Raw genomic sequence first — 15,712 nt, forward strand, 5'->3', positions numbered from 1 at the left:
TTTTTTTACATGTAAAATGAGTATATTGGAGTTGAAGGTCCCCGAGGTCCCTTCCAAATCTAGATCTATGATACTATGACCTTCTTTAAGTGCAGGAAATGGTCGATTTACTTCAGGTTAAAAATCTTTCTTTGTTTACTACTTTGTGATAACACCTTGAACTTGAACTGGTCAAGGAATACTCTAGCATAGTTACCCCCCAAGATTTGGAATTTTCGCCCCACACGGGGATCATTGGTACTCTTTTGCATCTCTGCTCTTTGTTTAAAAGACTGATTGTATCCCCACTTTTCTCAGATTGTTCTTCCTCAAAGTTCTACTGCCACAGTTAACATCAAACAGGATGTTTTATGTAAGGTTTTATGTAAACACCTTTTATGTAAGGAGAGTGGAGATAACATAATAATGAAAGAAGAGTGAAAGGGTGGACAACCAAAGTTTGTTAGAAATAATAGCAGCTAAAACTAGATGCTTCTAACTACAGAAGCAGGAATGGCTTTCCCTTCTTAGACTCTTACTTCTTCGGAATCCTGCCTGTGGGAAGGATGGCAAGTGATTTCTGAGCAGATATTCATTTACTGAGTATCTTTGGCTATGGAGGCGGGGGGAAGATGGAGGAGAAAAAGCCATCAAGATTTTTGTGAGCTGCTTTCTGGGAACTTCTCCAACTTTTCCCATATTGAACCTTTGCTTGAAACAATGAAAAATAGTTAATATAAAACCAATTGATGCCCTATGACCACTTGTGATGGCGTATTCAGAAGTCTTTACCCATAGTTCCTTCTCCTGTCCTTGAAGAAGGGGGTACACTTCATTGTATCTCACCTTGGACTAAGATTGGTCATTACAGTTATTCATAATCTAGCTTCCTTTTTATGGTTCTTTTTATTTGCTTTGTTGTAGTCTTTGAGTATGTTATTTTCTTTGTCCTGCTTGTTCAACTCTCCATCACTTCAACTCTCATCACTTCATGTTTTCCTATATTTATCTGAATTCTAATGCTTATTATTTCTTACGGCAAAATCATATTCCCTGATAGTCATATACTACAGTTTTTCAGCCTTTATGCAGTAGATGGGCACCCAATTTTGTTACCACAAGAAGTACTGCACTAAATCCCTTGGCACATATCTTTCAACTCAAGTTAAATAGCCAAAGAAATATGGTCAAGACTGTGGAAGCATTAGAAGGGCTTTCCACTATTAAGGACCTTAGAATTTGGTTAGAGAGAAAAGATGACCACATGATGTAATCAAACAATGTTTATGGAAATGTTTATGGCAAAGGTACACAAAATGGGTTGGAGGAGGTAAAGATCTTCCTGCCTATACTTGACTTTTCCTTTATAGTAGTCTGATTTAATCAAAGAACATAGATTACTTAGTCATTTTGTTGTGTAGTTCCAAATCATTTCCTAGAATTGTTTAACTACTTCACAGTTCCATCAATAGTACATCATCTTGCCTATCTTTTCTCTTCTCTTCTCAAAAGCCAAGCCATCTCTGCTCTTGATTTCATTCTTTCTCAAGTATTATGTGCCTTCCACAAAGTCACAGTAATGAATAAAACTTCATTTTAAATGCAACTTTAACTACTGACAAGTACTTTCCTAATAACTCTATGAAGTAGTTATTATTAGTATTATTATCAGCATTTTGCAGATGAGGAAACTGAGGCTCAGAGAAATTAAGTAGCCTGCCTAGGGTCTCAAATCTAATATATCTGAGATGGGTGCTCAGCGTGCCTCCTAAATAGCTGACTGGCAATGACACATAATTTCAATGATCATTCCTTATGCTTTAAACTTTCAAAGTATTGCCTCTACATTAAGAATGAAAAATAAGTGAATTTAGTGCTTATTGTGAAATAAGCAGCAGGACAGGGGAGAGGGATTTGATCAAATTTCATTGCCGGTGGATAATATCTGTGTAGGACAAAAACCTAAATAGTGTATCCCATAGACTCATGTATGTATGGTATCTCATCATGCAAATCAACTACTTTTAAAGGGTAGGAAATCTCAATGAGAGTGAGTTTGATGTAAATAGCATTGGACTAGGACTTAGAAAACCTGGGTTTGATTTGGCTCTATACACTTATTATCTGTGCAACAAGAGATTTGATCTGACTGAGCATTAATTTCAATATATGTAAAACAAGGATAACATCAGTATTGCTTACTTCACAAGGCTGTTGTGAGTTAAGATCTTTATCAACTTTAAAGCTGCATATCAGTATGAACTTTTATCATCATTGCTATCATCATCATCATCATCATCACCTAGTGAATGCTGAAGAACATTTCTGCTGCTTTCAGAAAGTTTGCAGTGGCAGCACCAAACCCACTACCACTTCCAGAAGCCAATTTAAACTTATTGTATTTGCTTCATTTTGAGAGTTATTGCTAATATTTTACCAGAAAGTTATTGTTTGTTTGATATGTGGGAGATATTTGCTATTTTCTCAAATTTTAAAAAATCACATCTCAAAGCATTTTTCATCATGGGTTTATTTTTCCTGAAATTATTCAAACAAATGAGAAAGACTTGAACTTTATAAAAATAATTTTATCAACACATTTTCATGCAAATCTATTATTTAAGTGTATCATTATCTTAGTGCAAACTTAAAACTGTGTCTGCTGAATTTTGAATGTCAATAGAATCATAAAGTATTGAAGCTGGCACAGACATTACACATGATAAAGCTTTTCTCTCCTTTTCATGACTCCCTCTTTCCCCTACCTGTATCATGAAGAGGCAGGCCTAATGCCAACCCTTTCTTACTTCCGGTTTAATGTATGCTGAAATGAGAGACTCATAAGTCATTAAATAATCAACAAAAAGAGATTTACTTTTCCCTAACACAGTAAGGATGTTCAATAAGGATTCAGTGGGGCTTATTTTCAGCATTAGTAATGGGGCCTCAGTTGCCTCCTATTGGAAAAATATTTGGTTAGTATCAATCAATCAACATTTATTAAGGGCCTTTTACATGATAGACACCAAATGCTGGAGATACAAAAAATGGCCAAAAAAAAATAAGTTCCTGCCCTCAAGGAGCTTATAGTCTAATGTTAATATGACATTAGGGTAGGACATAATGACTTGAGTGATTTCAGATACCCACCAAGGCTAGGAGGATCAGGCTCTTTGTGACTGGGACTATTTAAGGCCTTGGGGGCCATCTCCAGTTGTTCTGGAGGAGAAAGTAAGGCTGGTGACCTTGCACAGCCCTCCCTCACCTAAATCCAATTCACTTGAAAGTCATGGCATCATCTTCCCGATGTCATGGTCCTCTTTGAGAACAAAGGACAAAAACAAAAACAGTTAATGCCTTAGGTGACCAAGAAGCTGTATCAAGGAAGCTAGAACTGATGGTTTTGTCTCCTTTTTAGGGAAAGCTAATTCGTATTGTTTGATGACAGAAAACATGGCCTGGGTCTATGCCATCTTGGGGGTGGGTAGAAAGACTCTACGTTAGGGAAACTCTCTTCAGGTTGAAGCCCCTTCTTTTGAGGCCTAACTTGGGTGTCAGTCCTTCTTGAGCACTCCCCATCCCTCCAACTCAAAAGTGAAATCTCTCCTTTCGTATTTCTCTTGGTACTTTTCCTGGGCTATTTTTTTTTGCTAAAACTATTATATTCTCCTTTTATCCAAACTATTTGTTAAATTATGCTCCCCATTGTGAAATTTTAGGATCTTTGAGAACAGCTTCTATGTTTTTGCTGCCTTCCTAGGTGTTTGACTGAATTAAATTCCACCTAGTAGAATGCCCTAATTTTACAGTTGAGGATATTGGGCCCAAAGGATTAAAAAACTAGTGCTCTTGATTCCCAGGCTAATGTTCATTCTGTTACTATTTGTTGTTGCTCAGTCGTTTCAGTCCTGTATGACTCTCTGTGACACCATTTTGGGATTTTCTTGGCAAAGATACTGGAGTGGTTTGCCATTACCTTCTCCAGCTTATTTTATAAATGAGGAACTGAGGCAAGCAGGGTTAAATGACTTGTGCAGGGTCACACAGCTAGTTACTGTCTGAGGGCATATTTGAACTCAGGAAGATGAGGCTTTTTGATTCCAAGCCTAGTGATCTATTCACCGCACCACATAGCTACCCCTTAACGTTCATTCTACTGTACCACAAAACCCCCCCATTTTGGGCTTTCTTGGCAAAGATAGGCAATGAATGTTTTTCATTAGGAGAAAATGATGTTCATGTTTTTAATTATCTAAAAAAATAATCCATTAGTTATTAGCAGAGATATCAATAATATCTTCTCATTCCTATTTCATACTATAACATGAAGGGAGACCAGAGTTCAAATTCAGCCTCGGACATTTAAAAGCTGTGGGACCCTGTGCAAATCCCTTAACCTTAACTGTTTACCTCAGTTTCCTCATCTGTGAAATAGGGATCATAATAGCACATACCTCCCAGGGTTGTTGTGGAAATCAAATGAGTTAAGAACTGTAAAGCACTGAGCACAACACCTGGCACGTAGTAATGCTACATACACATTAATTATCATTATTACGCTTCTATAATATGAATTTATTGTGACCATTGCTGCTCAGAGGCAATTAGGTGTCACATGGCTTAGACCACTGGGCAAAAAATTTGGAAGACCTGAGTTCAAACCTTCCCTCAGACACTAGCTGTGTGACTGACTATGAGCACGTTATTTGACCTTTGTTAGCCTCAACTGTAAAATGGAAATAATAAAACTGACCTTCCAGCTGTGTTCAAGAAAGGTAATATTTTTCAGGTATTTAGCATAGAACTTGGCACACAGTAGGCACTTAATAAATGTTTGTTTTCTTTCCTTGTTTTTTCCTATTCCAGGAAGTTATTTCCTCTCTTGATTGTTTCAAACGTTACCATCATATATGGCAAAAAGAGAAAGAAGACACTATTATGGAATTTTTAAGCAAAAAGCCCTCACTTTCTGAATTTGAATCTCAGATCCTCTATTTCCGAGACTTAGAGCAGGAAATTAATGCTGAGCCTGAATATATCTGCGTAGGAGCTATTGCATTATACACAGGTAGGTAAACCTTCTTTTAGGTATTCATGGAAATTCAACAAATATTTTTTATCTCTTCCTCTTTAGATTACTCTTTCTGAGAGCTTGGGTTTTCTTAAAGATTGACTTTCCTTTTATGAAACTCAAGCAAAGGGCCTAGTTCGTAGGTTTTATTTATTCCCCTTATGCACAATCAGCTATTCGAGAATGTGTAGAGATATAATGAATGCTTTGCTGCTGTGCACTGAAAATGAATGCTTATTTAGAGAAAGGGAATACATCTGATGTATTTGGTATTAAAATTGAGCTTTTTCAAAAAATAAAGACATAAAAAAACCTTGGAGGTTTATCTCCAAGGGCAATGGATATTTGATGTGTAGTTTTTAGTATTTGACAATGTGCTTTGGGTTCTTATAAGGACAAGTATTATAAAAATATATAAATGAATAATTTTAAGGAAAGAAATCTTTTTAGTCTGAATTTTTGAGAGCAAGAGAACTAAAAAGGTATAAACCTACTATACTTCCATGTATTTTAGGGTATCTATAGAACACAGAAGAAAAAAAAGGAGGAAGAAGGCAAAAGGAGAGAAATTTTTGTAAATGCCAAGTGTATGAGTGTAAATTAAGTAGACTTTTTGTGATTATATTTGGCAGCTGCTCTTCCAACTTTTGCAAAATATATTGTGAATCTTATATTTTATAGCTGACCTGAAGATGGCATTGACTGCAGAAACCAAGGCCTGGATGGTTGGCATAGGCCGTCATTGTAACAAGAAATACAAAAGTGAGATGGAGAATATTTTTACTTTGGTAGAAGAGCTCAATAAAAAACTAAATCGTCAGATTAAAGACTTGGATGATATCAGGATTGCAATGGCTGCACTTAAAGAAATCAGAGAACAGCAAATTCCCATAGACTTTCAAGTTGGCCCTATTGAGGTAACTACCAAGAATAAGAGTACTTTTGTTATTAGCATGACCACAACAGCCATTTATTTGATTCTCCGTCATTTCGTGCTCATTTGACCTGAAACAGATAGAAATTGCCCTTTTTGATACTTATGAAGAAAAGGGGCACAAGGCACATAAATAGTATAAATGAGATTTGAGGGGGAGCTATCTTTAATAGTAGTAATCCAATAGTTAACCATAGACTAATTTATATACTTTTAAGTAATAAAAATAAATTTCCTTAAATTAGATGATAATGAAATCTTTAATGAAAATAGGTTTTATCTCCAAAAAATCTGAGAGTTTACAATTCCCTCTACTAAAAGATGTTACTTTTCTATAGTTGTTTTTTTGCGATATGAAAATAATAGCTATGGGTGTGTGTGTGTGTGTGTGTGTGTGTGTGTGTGTGTGTGTATACCTTGATGAAGATATTTTATCAAAAGTGAGCTCCAGGATCCATTATCTTAAATTAAAGCAAGAAAATTTTGCAATTATCATATAATTTAGTGACACTAGACTTAGCTTCAAGTTGTCAGCTACATTATTGGATTCCCCTAATGACCAGTATAGGTGCTCTCTCACAATTCCTAAATTCTCCTTTGGGGAAGTATCCTGAAAGAGATTTCTATTTTTCTTTTCCTCAGTTCTCTTAAACCCTGAAACAATCAATAGCATAAATCTCTAAAGTGCACTAGACAATCTCATAGGACCTCCATACCTTGGAGTATGAGCTAAATGGCAAAAGAGTTTTATTGTATAAAATCTAGGTGGTGCTGTAGAAGGCAGAACTTGAAAACTGTCACTATGTTCATTTCCTTCCCCTAGCAGAAATGGGAAGAGGCTGATTTTCCTCAGACTGCACACATGTGCCTGTTGGGGCTGGCTCAGGGGTGAGACTTTCTTTTCTAGTCCTCACTTCTGTTCCCTAGCCATTCCTTGGACAGTTCAAACTGCCCTAATCATCCTAGTTCAAAGTATCCAACCTTCTAGAGATTAAAGGCAAACTTGTGTTTTTCACCAGAGGCATTACCTGAATCTACAAGGATGCCCTTGCAAATTTGTAGAGTTTAAAAAATTACCAATTCTTAATACTGGTTATTAGTGAAATTTAATACCACAGTCTCCAGATCAGTGCTATTTCTGGTTACTGGAACAAATTTAACCCTTCTGATCTAATATTTCTTTATGTGTAGATTTCAGGTAGCCCCTGTGTTTTCCTTCCATTAATACCCTTTGTGATCTACCACTGTATAATTAGGCCACACACAACATTTCATTAATCATCATACTTTTTGGTGCGGTAAAAAGGAAACAGAATAAATGGCACATTAAAACACAGTAAAGAAATAAGGAACAGATGTCACGTGAGCCCAGTTGGAATAGGGAGAGGGGAGACGGAGGAAGAAAAAATTCTAGAGTTTTCCATAGTTCTAAAACAAATGAGCGTTCACTAGGCTAAGTCCAAGTTCTGTGATGTGTGGGGTTGGGGGTGGGTGGGGAGGAGGTGGTAGCCCTGAGACTAGCCTGCTACATTTAGCCCCCCGTCCTGGAGTAAATACTGAAAGATATCCTTAGGTACCTGATAATCATAGCACTCTCATTAAAGTGTGCTTCCTCGGAATCTGTCCAGCTATATCCCTTCTCCATTATATCTCTTGTATGCCTGGAATCTCCTGCTTTTTAAATCTCCCAATGTGTGGCCATGAAATTGAGCATCTGTGAATTTCAGTTTTCCCCAGGGCATTGAACTGCAAATCCCAAGATGCTTAGCTAGCTCCTGGATGCTTCCGGCTTTGCCTGAAAAAATATCCCTTTTCCTCTCCCCTCCCCCAGGCATGTTATATTCACATACTTGCATTTTTTTTTTCTTTTCTTTTTCCTGTTGACTTTGAATCTGGTAGCAAGAGAAGGACTTAGTTACATATTTTGTCTGTTTCTGCTCTTAATAGTTAAGTGGTTTCAAGTTTACTATCCCTTGGTATAATTTCTTTCTATCAAAGTTTTACTCAGGAAATGTTTTTATGCTTGAATTAATGTACCAACCTGATAAGTTATAATTTTTTTTCGTCTGTAGGAATCCTATGCTCTACTTAACAAATATGAACTCTTGGTGGCAAAGGAGGAAATGGAAAAAGTTGATACTTTGCGTTATACTTGGGAGAAGATTTTGGCCCGATCAAGTGAAGTTCAGCATGAATTATTCACATTGCAGCCAAATTTCAGGAGAGAACTTATTAGTACTGTAGAAGCCTTTGTTGAAGATTGTAATCAGTTCTATTCAGACTATGACATGGTACTAAACTAACTTTCTATGTATGTATTTATAAGGAAAAGGAGATAATTTTTTAAAAAGGATTGCTATTTTCAATTAATAAGGCTTAAAATCTGTGCCATAAAGGATTCTTTCTGCCTTAAGGTCCTATAATTTTTTTTAGGATTAGACTTAATTAACATTCCTCCATAAATTTCATTTCTTTTTATTTTGACCTTGAGCAGTCTAAAGGTAATAAAAATCATTTTTACTACAGAATCTCAACATATTGTCCGCCTTTTATCACTTAGGTCATAGAAGTCATTGGAGAGTTTTCCCAAAACGATTTTCAAAATTTTTTGGTAGCAGCATTTCTTTTAATAGAATTGAATACTCTGTTTTATGTCAGTCCCTTCCTTCCCTATACCTTCAAGTACCAATGAATATGACTGTGGAGCAGGGGGTAATATTTCTGGCCCCTATTTGACACTGGGCTAAACTACAGAGCTTATGAGTGATGTGTTAGAAAAAATGATGAATGTTCTAGGGCCATGGAGAAACAAGAGCCTGCGATGTTCTCTTGTCTTTATTCCTCAGTTCAAAACCATATTTGTCTTTTAAAAAAAAAAAGCAGAATAGTCAATGTCTTTCCCTTTTCCCTTCCCATTTGTGTTACAAAGATCATTTCCCAGAAAAGAGGCAGTAATACACACCTTCAATCTTAAGCTTTCTTAGGTAAAGTGATAGTGATAATAGTTTTATTCCTTTTATTTTAAGCATGATCCAAATCTTATGTTCCTTAAAATAAAAATTGAAAGCATAGAAAACTACTAAATGAAACCAAGACTCCTTTCAAAGCTTGACATTTTCTTATGTAAATAGCATACATTATTAGCTCTTTATCTTAACTTTTGTTTCAGAATGGTCCCATGGCTGCTGGTCTAGAGCCCCAGGAAGCCAGTGATAGACTTATTATATTCCAGGTAATCTTTCTAGTATTTATAGTGGTAGAAAAAAAAACCTATTATATCACAGTCTTTTCAGTTGTATTCTTTTTTAAACCAAGAAATAGAAGTAAAAGACTTTCTAATATTGCATGTGTAATTGATCTCTGTAATATATATATATATATCTTGTTAAAATAATTTTGCGTTGTCAGTAATTAGAGAAGTAGAGATGATATTTTTATTAATTATCTCATGAATAAACAAATATAAATGATCAGTTATGAGATGATGTGTTTAAGTGAAAACTGATTTTGGGGGCAGTTAACAATTAAATGTAGAAATACATGTGCCCAATGATGTATTTGTTAATTAATGTTTTATTTTAGGTATGGCAATAAATTTTTTTATCCTCCTTGGAAATCATTTAAGCAATTTTTCACTTATATTTTTGTTAGACTAGATTTGACAATATATTTCGCAAATATGTCACTTACACGGGTGGAGAAGAGCTTTTTGGGCTTCCTGTGACTCAGTATCCTCAGCTCCTTGAGATAAAGAAGCAGCTTAATCTCCTCCAGAAAATTTACAGCTTGTACAACAGTGTGATTAACACCATCAGTGGATATCATGATATGCTTTGGTCAGAAGTGAACACTGAAAAAATAAACAATGACCTTCTAGAATTCCAGAACAGGTGAGAAATTACAAAAGGTTAGTATGTATGTAACAAGAGCCCCGAGAATACTTAAATTTTAGTGTCTTTCTTCTTAAATCATTTTTACCTTTGCTTCATCTTTTCTTAATCCCAGATTTTTGAGAAGCATTTTTATTGCACTGCTGTCCAAACAATCATCAAATAGTATTTATTTCATTGTCTGCACATGAATGGTTATATATAAGCAAATCTTTTAAACTTGAATGAAATATGTCAATTATTTTTCAGTGCTCTGTCTTCATTTAAACAAACTTATCAAGTGTTAGAAATCCATGTTAAAAGATCTGTTATCACAATAAGACTTTATGGATTCTCCTACATATTTCTAGAATGTTATAATAAGGATGGATGAATAGGCATTTGTTAAATGCCAACAATCAGTTAAATAGTATACTGGAGACACAAATACAAAAGTCAGATATTTTCTAGTAGGAGAGGAAACACCATATACACATACACACATATGTGTATATGTGTGTGCATATATATGTACATTTATATGTATATGTATATATATGCATGTATGTGTGTATAGGTAAATATATGTATGTGTGTATATCTATACATTCATACACACACATATGAGTGTGTGTGTGTGTGTATAGTGAAAAATAGGTAAGTCAATTGACATCTTCCAGAGACATTGGTACTATTAATTTGATTGGTAAGAGAGGAAATGAAAATGGAGAGGGTTACAGTCAGGAGTACGCTCAATATAAATCATAACTTAAAATCAATACCATAAAGGATTCTTTCTTCCTTGAGGTCCTATCATTTTATAGGATTAAACTTAATTAATACTCCCTGGTAAATCTCATTACCTTTCATTTTGACCTTGAGCAACCTAAATAGATTGGAAAGAGGTTTTAGCATAGTATTTCAACATACGGTCCACCTTTTATCACTCAAGTCATGGATAGAACAAGCAATTTTTAAGCACCTTCTACATGCCAAGCACTGTGCTAAGAACTTTGCAAAAATTAACTCATTTAATCCTCACAACAATTCTAGGAGGTAGGTGCTATTGTTATCCCAATTTTACAGTTGAGGAAACAGAGGTCAGCAGGTTAAATGACTGTCCCAGGGTCACACAGCTAACAAGTGTCTGAGGCCTAATTTGAACTCAGGTTTTCTTAAATCTAGGCCTGTCACTTTGCCCATTGTACCACCTAACTCCCTCTCTGTACTTTAAATTGTTAAGGTGTGCTGTTAGATAAACTTTATACTGTTTAAGGCTTATAAAACACCTTCTTAACAACTACCCTGAGATATAGGAAGTGCAAATGTTCGATTTGGAAGGGGCATCGGAGGTCATCTAATCCAGGCCATACCTGAAAAGAATCTCTTCTATGGCATCCATAGCAAGTGATCTCACCATATTCATTTTTTTGATACTTGTAATTGTTAGAGAGTTTTCCCTTAAATTGAGCTTACATTTATCTCTCTTTAATTTTTCACCATTGCTCCTAGTTCTTACTCCTGGGTCCAAGTAAAACAAACTAAATCCCTAGTTCATATGAGAGAACTTCAGGTAGTTGAAGATAGTGACTGTGTGCCCACTATTTCTTCCCATTCTAAATGAATTTTCATTTTGTCAATAAGGAATCTGAGGCTCAGAGACAGATTAAGTGGCTTGCCTAGGGTTACATAGCTAGTATCAGAGCAAAGAATTGAACCTAAGTCATTAGATTCTAAGTCTAACATAGTTTGATTATAACATACTGTCTCATTTGGACTTTGGGATGAGACTGGGAGGTAGCCGGCTTTCATCCTACTTGGCATACTTGTGTGTACGAGGTCCTAGTATCTTTCTAAAATAATTCCTTGAAAAAAGTCATTCCAACTATTATCTTGGTTTACTTCTATGAAGACTGGTCCTCTGTAACATAAAGTCTTTAATGCTATGTTTGTTATAATAGAGCCAAATTAGTGCATATGTAATACATATGAGGTCTGCCTAAAGTTATACTCTGTTCTTTGAAAAGGCATTATATGAAATAAAGTGATTAAGACAGCTGATTCCATAGGAACAATGTTCTAAATGGGTTACTGACCAAGTGATAGTCTAGTTGGTTTTCTTGGATATTGGGTCTTTGGTGTTAAGGTAATTATTGTGAAATGGTCATGATTAGAGCAATGTCATTCAGGGCATACCTCTAGATAATCGGAAATCTGGATTTAGTATGGTTTTCTTTGCTAGATATAAAAAGATGAGATGGAAATAAAAATATGTCAGATTTGTTTAGTGTTCCCTATTGGTTTCCTTTTATAGATGTCGTAAACTTCCACGTGCTTTGAAGGACTGGCAAGCTTTTCTGGACCTAAAGAAGACCATTGATGATTTCAATGAATGTTGTCCACTTTTGGAACACATGTCAAATAGAGCCATGATGGACAGACACTGGAAAAGGATTGCTGCACTCACTGGCCATACTTTTGATGTAGAGAATGAGACCTTTAAATTGAGGAACATCATGGATGCACCTCTTCTGAAATACAAAGAAGAAATAGAGGTATTTGTGGCAAGCAGTGATGTGAGATTGGATGGGAAAATGGAATGCCTTTGCACATTTCTCAAATATAAATTGTTGCATTGGCAAGTGTTGCCAGGGAAATAAAAATAGTTTTACTGGACAAATAAGCTTGTGTTTGCTTTCTCAATTTAATCTTTATTGCTAGTGGTACTTTCTAAGTATTAATTTAAATTAATTCAACCAGAAAGTTACCACGTTCCACATACCATTACAGTAGTATGATTTACTAGAGAGATTCCTAGATTTGTTTTAGAATTATCTTCGATTTTTTAAACTCTACCACCCCACCCCCATATTCTGTTAGTTACCAAACATTGTTGATTCTACCTCTACAATATCTCTCTTCTGAGTCTTTCTGTATATCTGTCTACCTCCTTCCACATTTCCCAGTTTAGGTCTTTATCATCCCTTGCCTATAATACTATGTTGAGCTTCTGACTGATTTTTATTTAAGTCTCTTCTAATCTATCCTCCCCACAGATAACAAAGTGAAGTTGTTAATGTATGCCAGATTCCTTCATTATTCAGAAACATGTAGTATTCTCCCTCTTGTCCCTTGAATCCCATAAAACCTTCTCTTCTAGTTACTTAAAGCCCTTGACAATTTGTCTGCAGCCTACCTTTTCACACTTATACATTCCTTTCTTTCACCGACTGTTTGTTTCAGACAAAGAGATCTATCTATTCTCTATTACACAAAATTTTCTATTTCCTGTTTCCTCACAGTTACACAAACTGTCCCCCATGCCTGGGATGTATTCCTTCCTTATCTTTGATTCTCAGTAATCTCAAGATTACTTCAAAGCTCAGCCCAAATTATCCTAGATTACAGGAATTTGATATAGTTGTTTTATAAATGGAAATTCCACAAATCAGGCAAATATACAAAGTTAATTGCATCACATTTTGGATTTGGAAGACTAAAGTGTTTCCTGATGTCTATATGCAAAAACCAACCAAACAAAACATTATTGCCAGAATAAATAGGTGATTACTTTTTAAAATAATTTAGGGATTCCATGTGGAAACATCATCAATGAACATCACAACCTCTATATAACACAATAGAGGATCAACCAATCAATTATTAAATATCTGCTGTGTGCCAGACACTATGCTAGGTGCTAGGGATAAAAAGGGAAAAATAAAATGATACCTGCCCTTAAGGAGTTTACATTCCACCAGAAAAAAAAATGTGTATACACATAAGCATATTATATAAATCTATATTATATAGAGATAATATATTCAAGGTAACTTGAGAAGCAACACTTGTAGGTGGGAGAAGGAGGAAAATCAGGAAAGGCCTCATACAGGAGATATTACTTGAACTAAATTTTAAAGGAAATTAGGGATCCTAGGAGGCAGAGGTGAAGAATCATTTTCCAGACATTGAGGTAGATAATTCTATGAGTGAGTGTAGTAGCAATTAGATTTGAAGATCTTTCCCACCCATTAATAGGCCATGTGACCTGCTTATGTCACAGGAATTCCAAGTTACATGGTGGGAGGAGCTTCCTCACAGGAAAAGGAAGTTATATTACAGGAAATGCTGAGAGAGAGAAAGATGCTATGGCTGCCCTCGTGATTGTTAGAACTGAACAGGCTGACTTGGCTGTACTGTGAGTTTATTTTGGGGAAGATCCTGGTAGGGGGTCAGAGAGGTTTTGGGATGGCCAGGCTATAGGCTGTGATATACTGTTTTAAGTTTCTTGCTGTTATGATAAAGTGGGCTAACTGGCTGTGGGAACTGAACATTTGGTTATGGGACATGATTCTCTGGTGTTTGAATGAATGTTATACTTCTTTTACCTTCTTTATGGAGAGTCTCTCATACCTTGTGATACAGAACTACATAGGCATATTCATGATTTTCATTGATGTTGTGTTTATTGCCTCACTGGTACAGTGAGTAATAGCAAGAAATTCAGTTTGGTTGGATTGTAGAGTGCATGAATGGGAGTAATGTATAATCAGTGTCAAAAGTTTGGATCCACTTTGTAAATGACTTTAATAAGAAAAAGGAGTTTTATCCTAGAGGCAGTAATAAGCGCTGTCACTTTTTGAGGGGCTGGGGTTGACGTGTTCAGACCTGTGTTTTGTGGGTATCATCTTGTCAGTTATGTGGAGGAGGATGGATTAGAGAAGGGGAGAATTGTGGCAGGGAAACCAATTAGTCTATTGTAATCTTCTAGGAGAAAGATGATTAGGACCTGAAGGGCAGTCATCTGCAAGAGTTACTATTGCTGAAAGATTCATTGCCATCTGGTCTGATGATATTTGTTTTCAGTCATCTCCATTTCATGTCTTCTAAATTCCAACCATCATCTCTAACTCCCATCTTCCCTCTGAACTGTGGTCTTTGCTCTGGGATATGATTGGCAAGCTTTCACCTTATCTTCCTTGGATCAAAGCCTCTACCTCATTTTCCAGCCATCTTCATGCCTTGCTTCTGTATCCATACCCAGCCCTCCCCTTATGTATTGTCTTCCTGTATTATGATATAAGCTCTTTGAGATCAAGGTTTGTTTCACTTTCTTATATTTGTATCTAGTGTTTAGCACAGTGCCTGACACATAATATGTGCTTAATAAATGTGGACTCTCTCTGTCTCTTTCTTGGTCTCTGTCTCTCTCTCTCTCTCTCTGACTTTGTCTCTTTCTCTGTCTCTCTTTCTCTTTCTTTGTCTCTCTCTCTGTCTCTCTGTCTCTTTCTACTAGTTTTCCCCTCAGACTTAGGCTGGTCATTGGATGAGAGACAAGCTGTCTGTGACCAAACTCTATCTCAACACCTTTCCAGCTTGGTAGATACCCGCCAGAGAGTGTTTTAGCTTTAGAGAAACAGAGTCACCTCCTTACCATGACTTCGATTGTGAATGGAAAATTTGTGATTTATTGAAAGTTTTGATTTTCTATTTTGACAGGACATTTGTATCAGTGCAGTGAAGGAGAGGGACATTGAACAAAAACTGAAACAAGTAATCACTGAGTGGGACAACAAAACCTTTACATTTGCCAGTTTTAAAAACCGTGGTGAACTTCTCTTAAGAGGAGACAGCACAGCAGAAATTATCGCCAGCATGGAAGACAGCTTGATGATGCTGGGTTCCTTAATGAGTAACAGGTAACAGCACCATCTTCTTTTCCTGAAAGGTGAAAAATAGAAGAACAAATGATTTAAGGGAAATTAAAAACTTTTGTAAGCTCCTCTCAGATGTCAAGTATCTATTGAATATTTCAAACATTTATTTTAATACTTACATCCATATGCAAATGTACTTTCA

The 15,712-nt window shown here is 35.9% G+C and overlaps 1 protein-coding gene across 1 annotated transcript in view; it reads left to right on the forward strand.

The window, feature by feature from the left end:
- The window catches only part of DNAH5 (dynein axonemal heavy chain 5), a 314,391-nt gene that overhangs the window by 102,877 nt on the left and 195,802 nt on the right, over positions 1–15,712 (forward strand). The window contains exons 24-30 of the mRNA XM_036745231.1: positions 4,846–5,047; positions 5,732–5,967; positions 8,057–8,275; positions 9,154–9,216; positions 9,636–9,874; positions 12,168–12,408; positions 15,353–15,552. Of these exons, the coding sequence (XP_036601126.1) occupies positions 4,846–5,047; positions 5,732–5,967; positions 8,057–8,275; positions 9,154–9,216; positions 9,636–9,874; positions 12,168–12,408; positions 15,353–15,552 (1,400 nt within the window). The remainder of the gene's footprint in view (positions 1–4,845; positions 5,048–5,731; positions 5,968–8,056; positions 8,276–9,153; positions 9,217–9,635; positions 9,875–12,167; positions 12,409–15,352; positions 15,553–15,712) is intronic.

This window comes from Trichosurus vulpecula, chromosome 1, assembly GCF_011100635.1.
Source record: "Trichosurus vulpecula isolate mTriVul1 chromosome 1, mTriVul1.pri, whole genome shotgun sequence".
Classification (NCBI taxonomy): Eukaryota; Metazoa; Chordata; class Mammalia; order Diprotodontia; family Phalangeridae; genus Trichosurus; species Trichosurus vulpecula.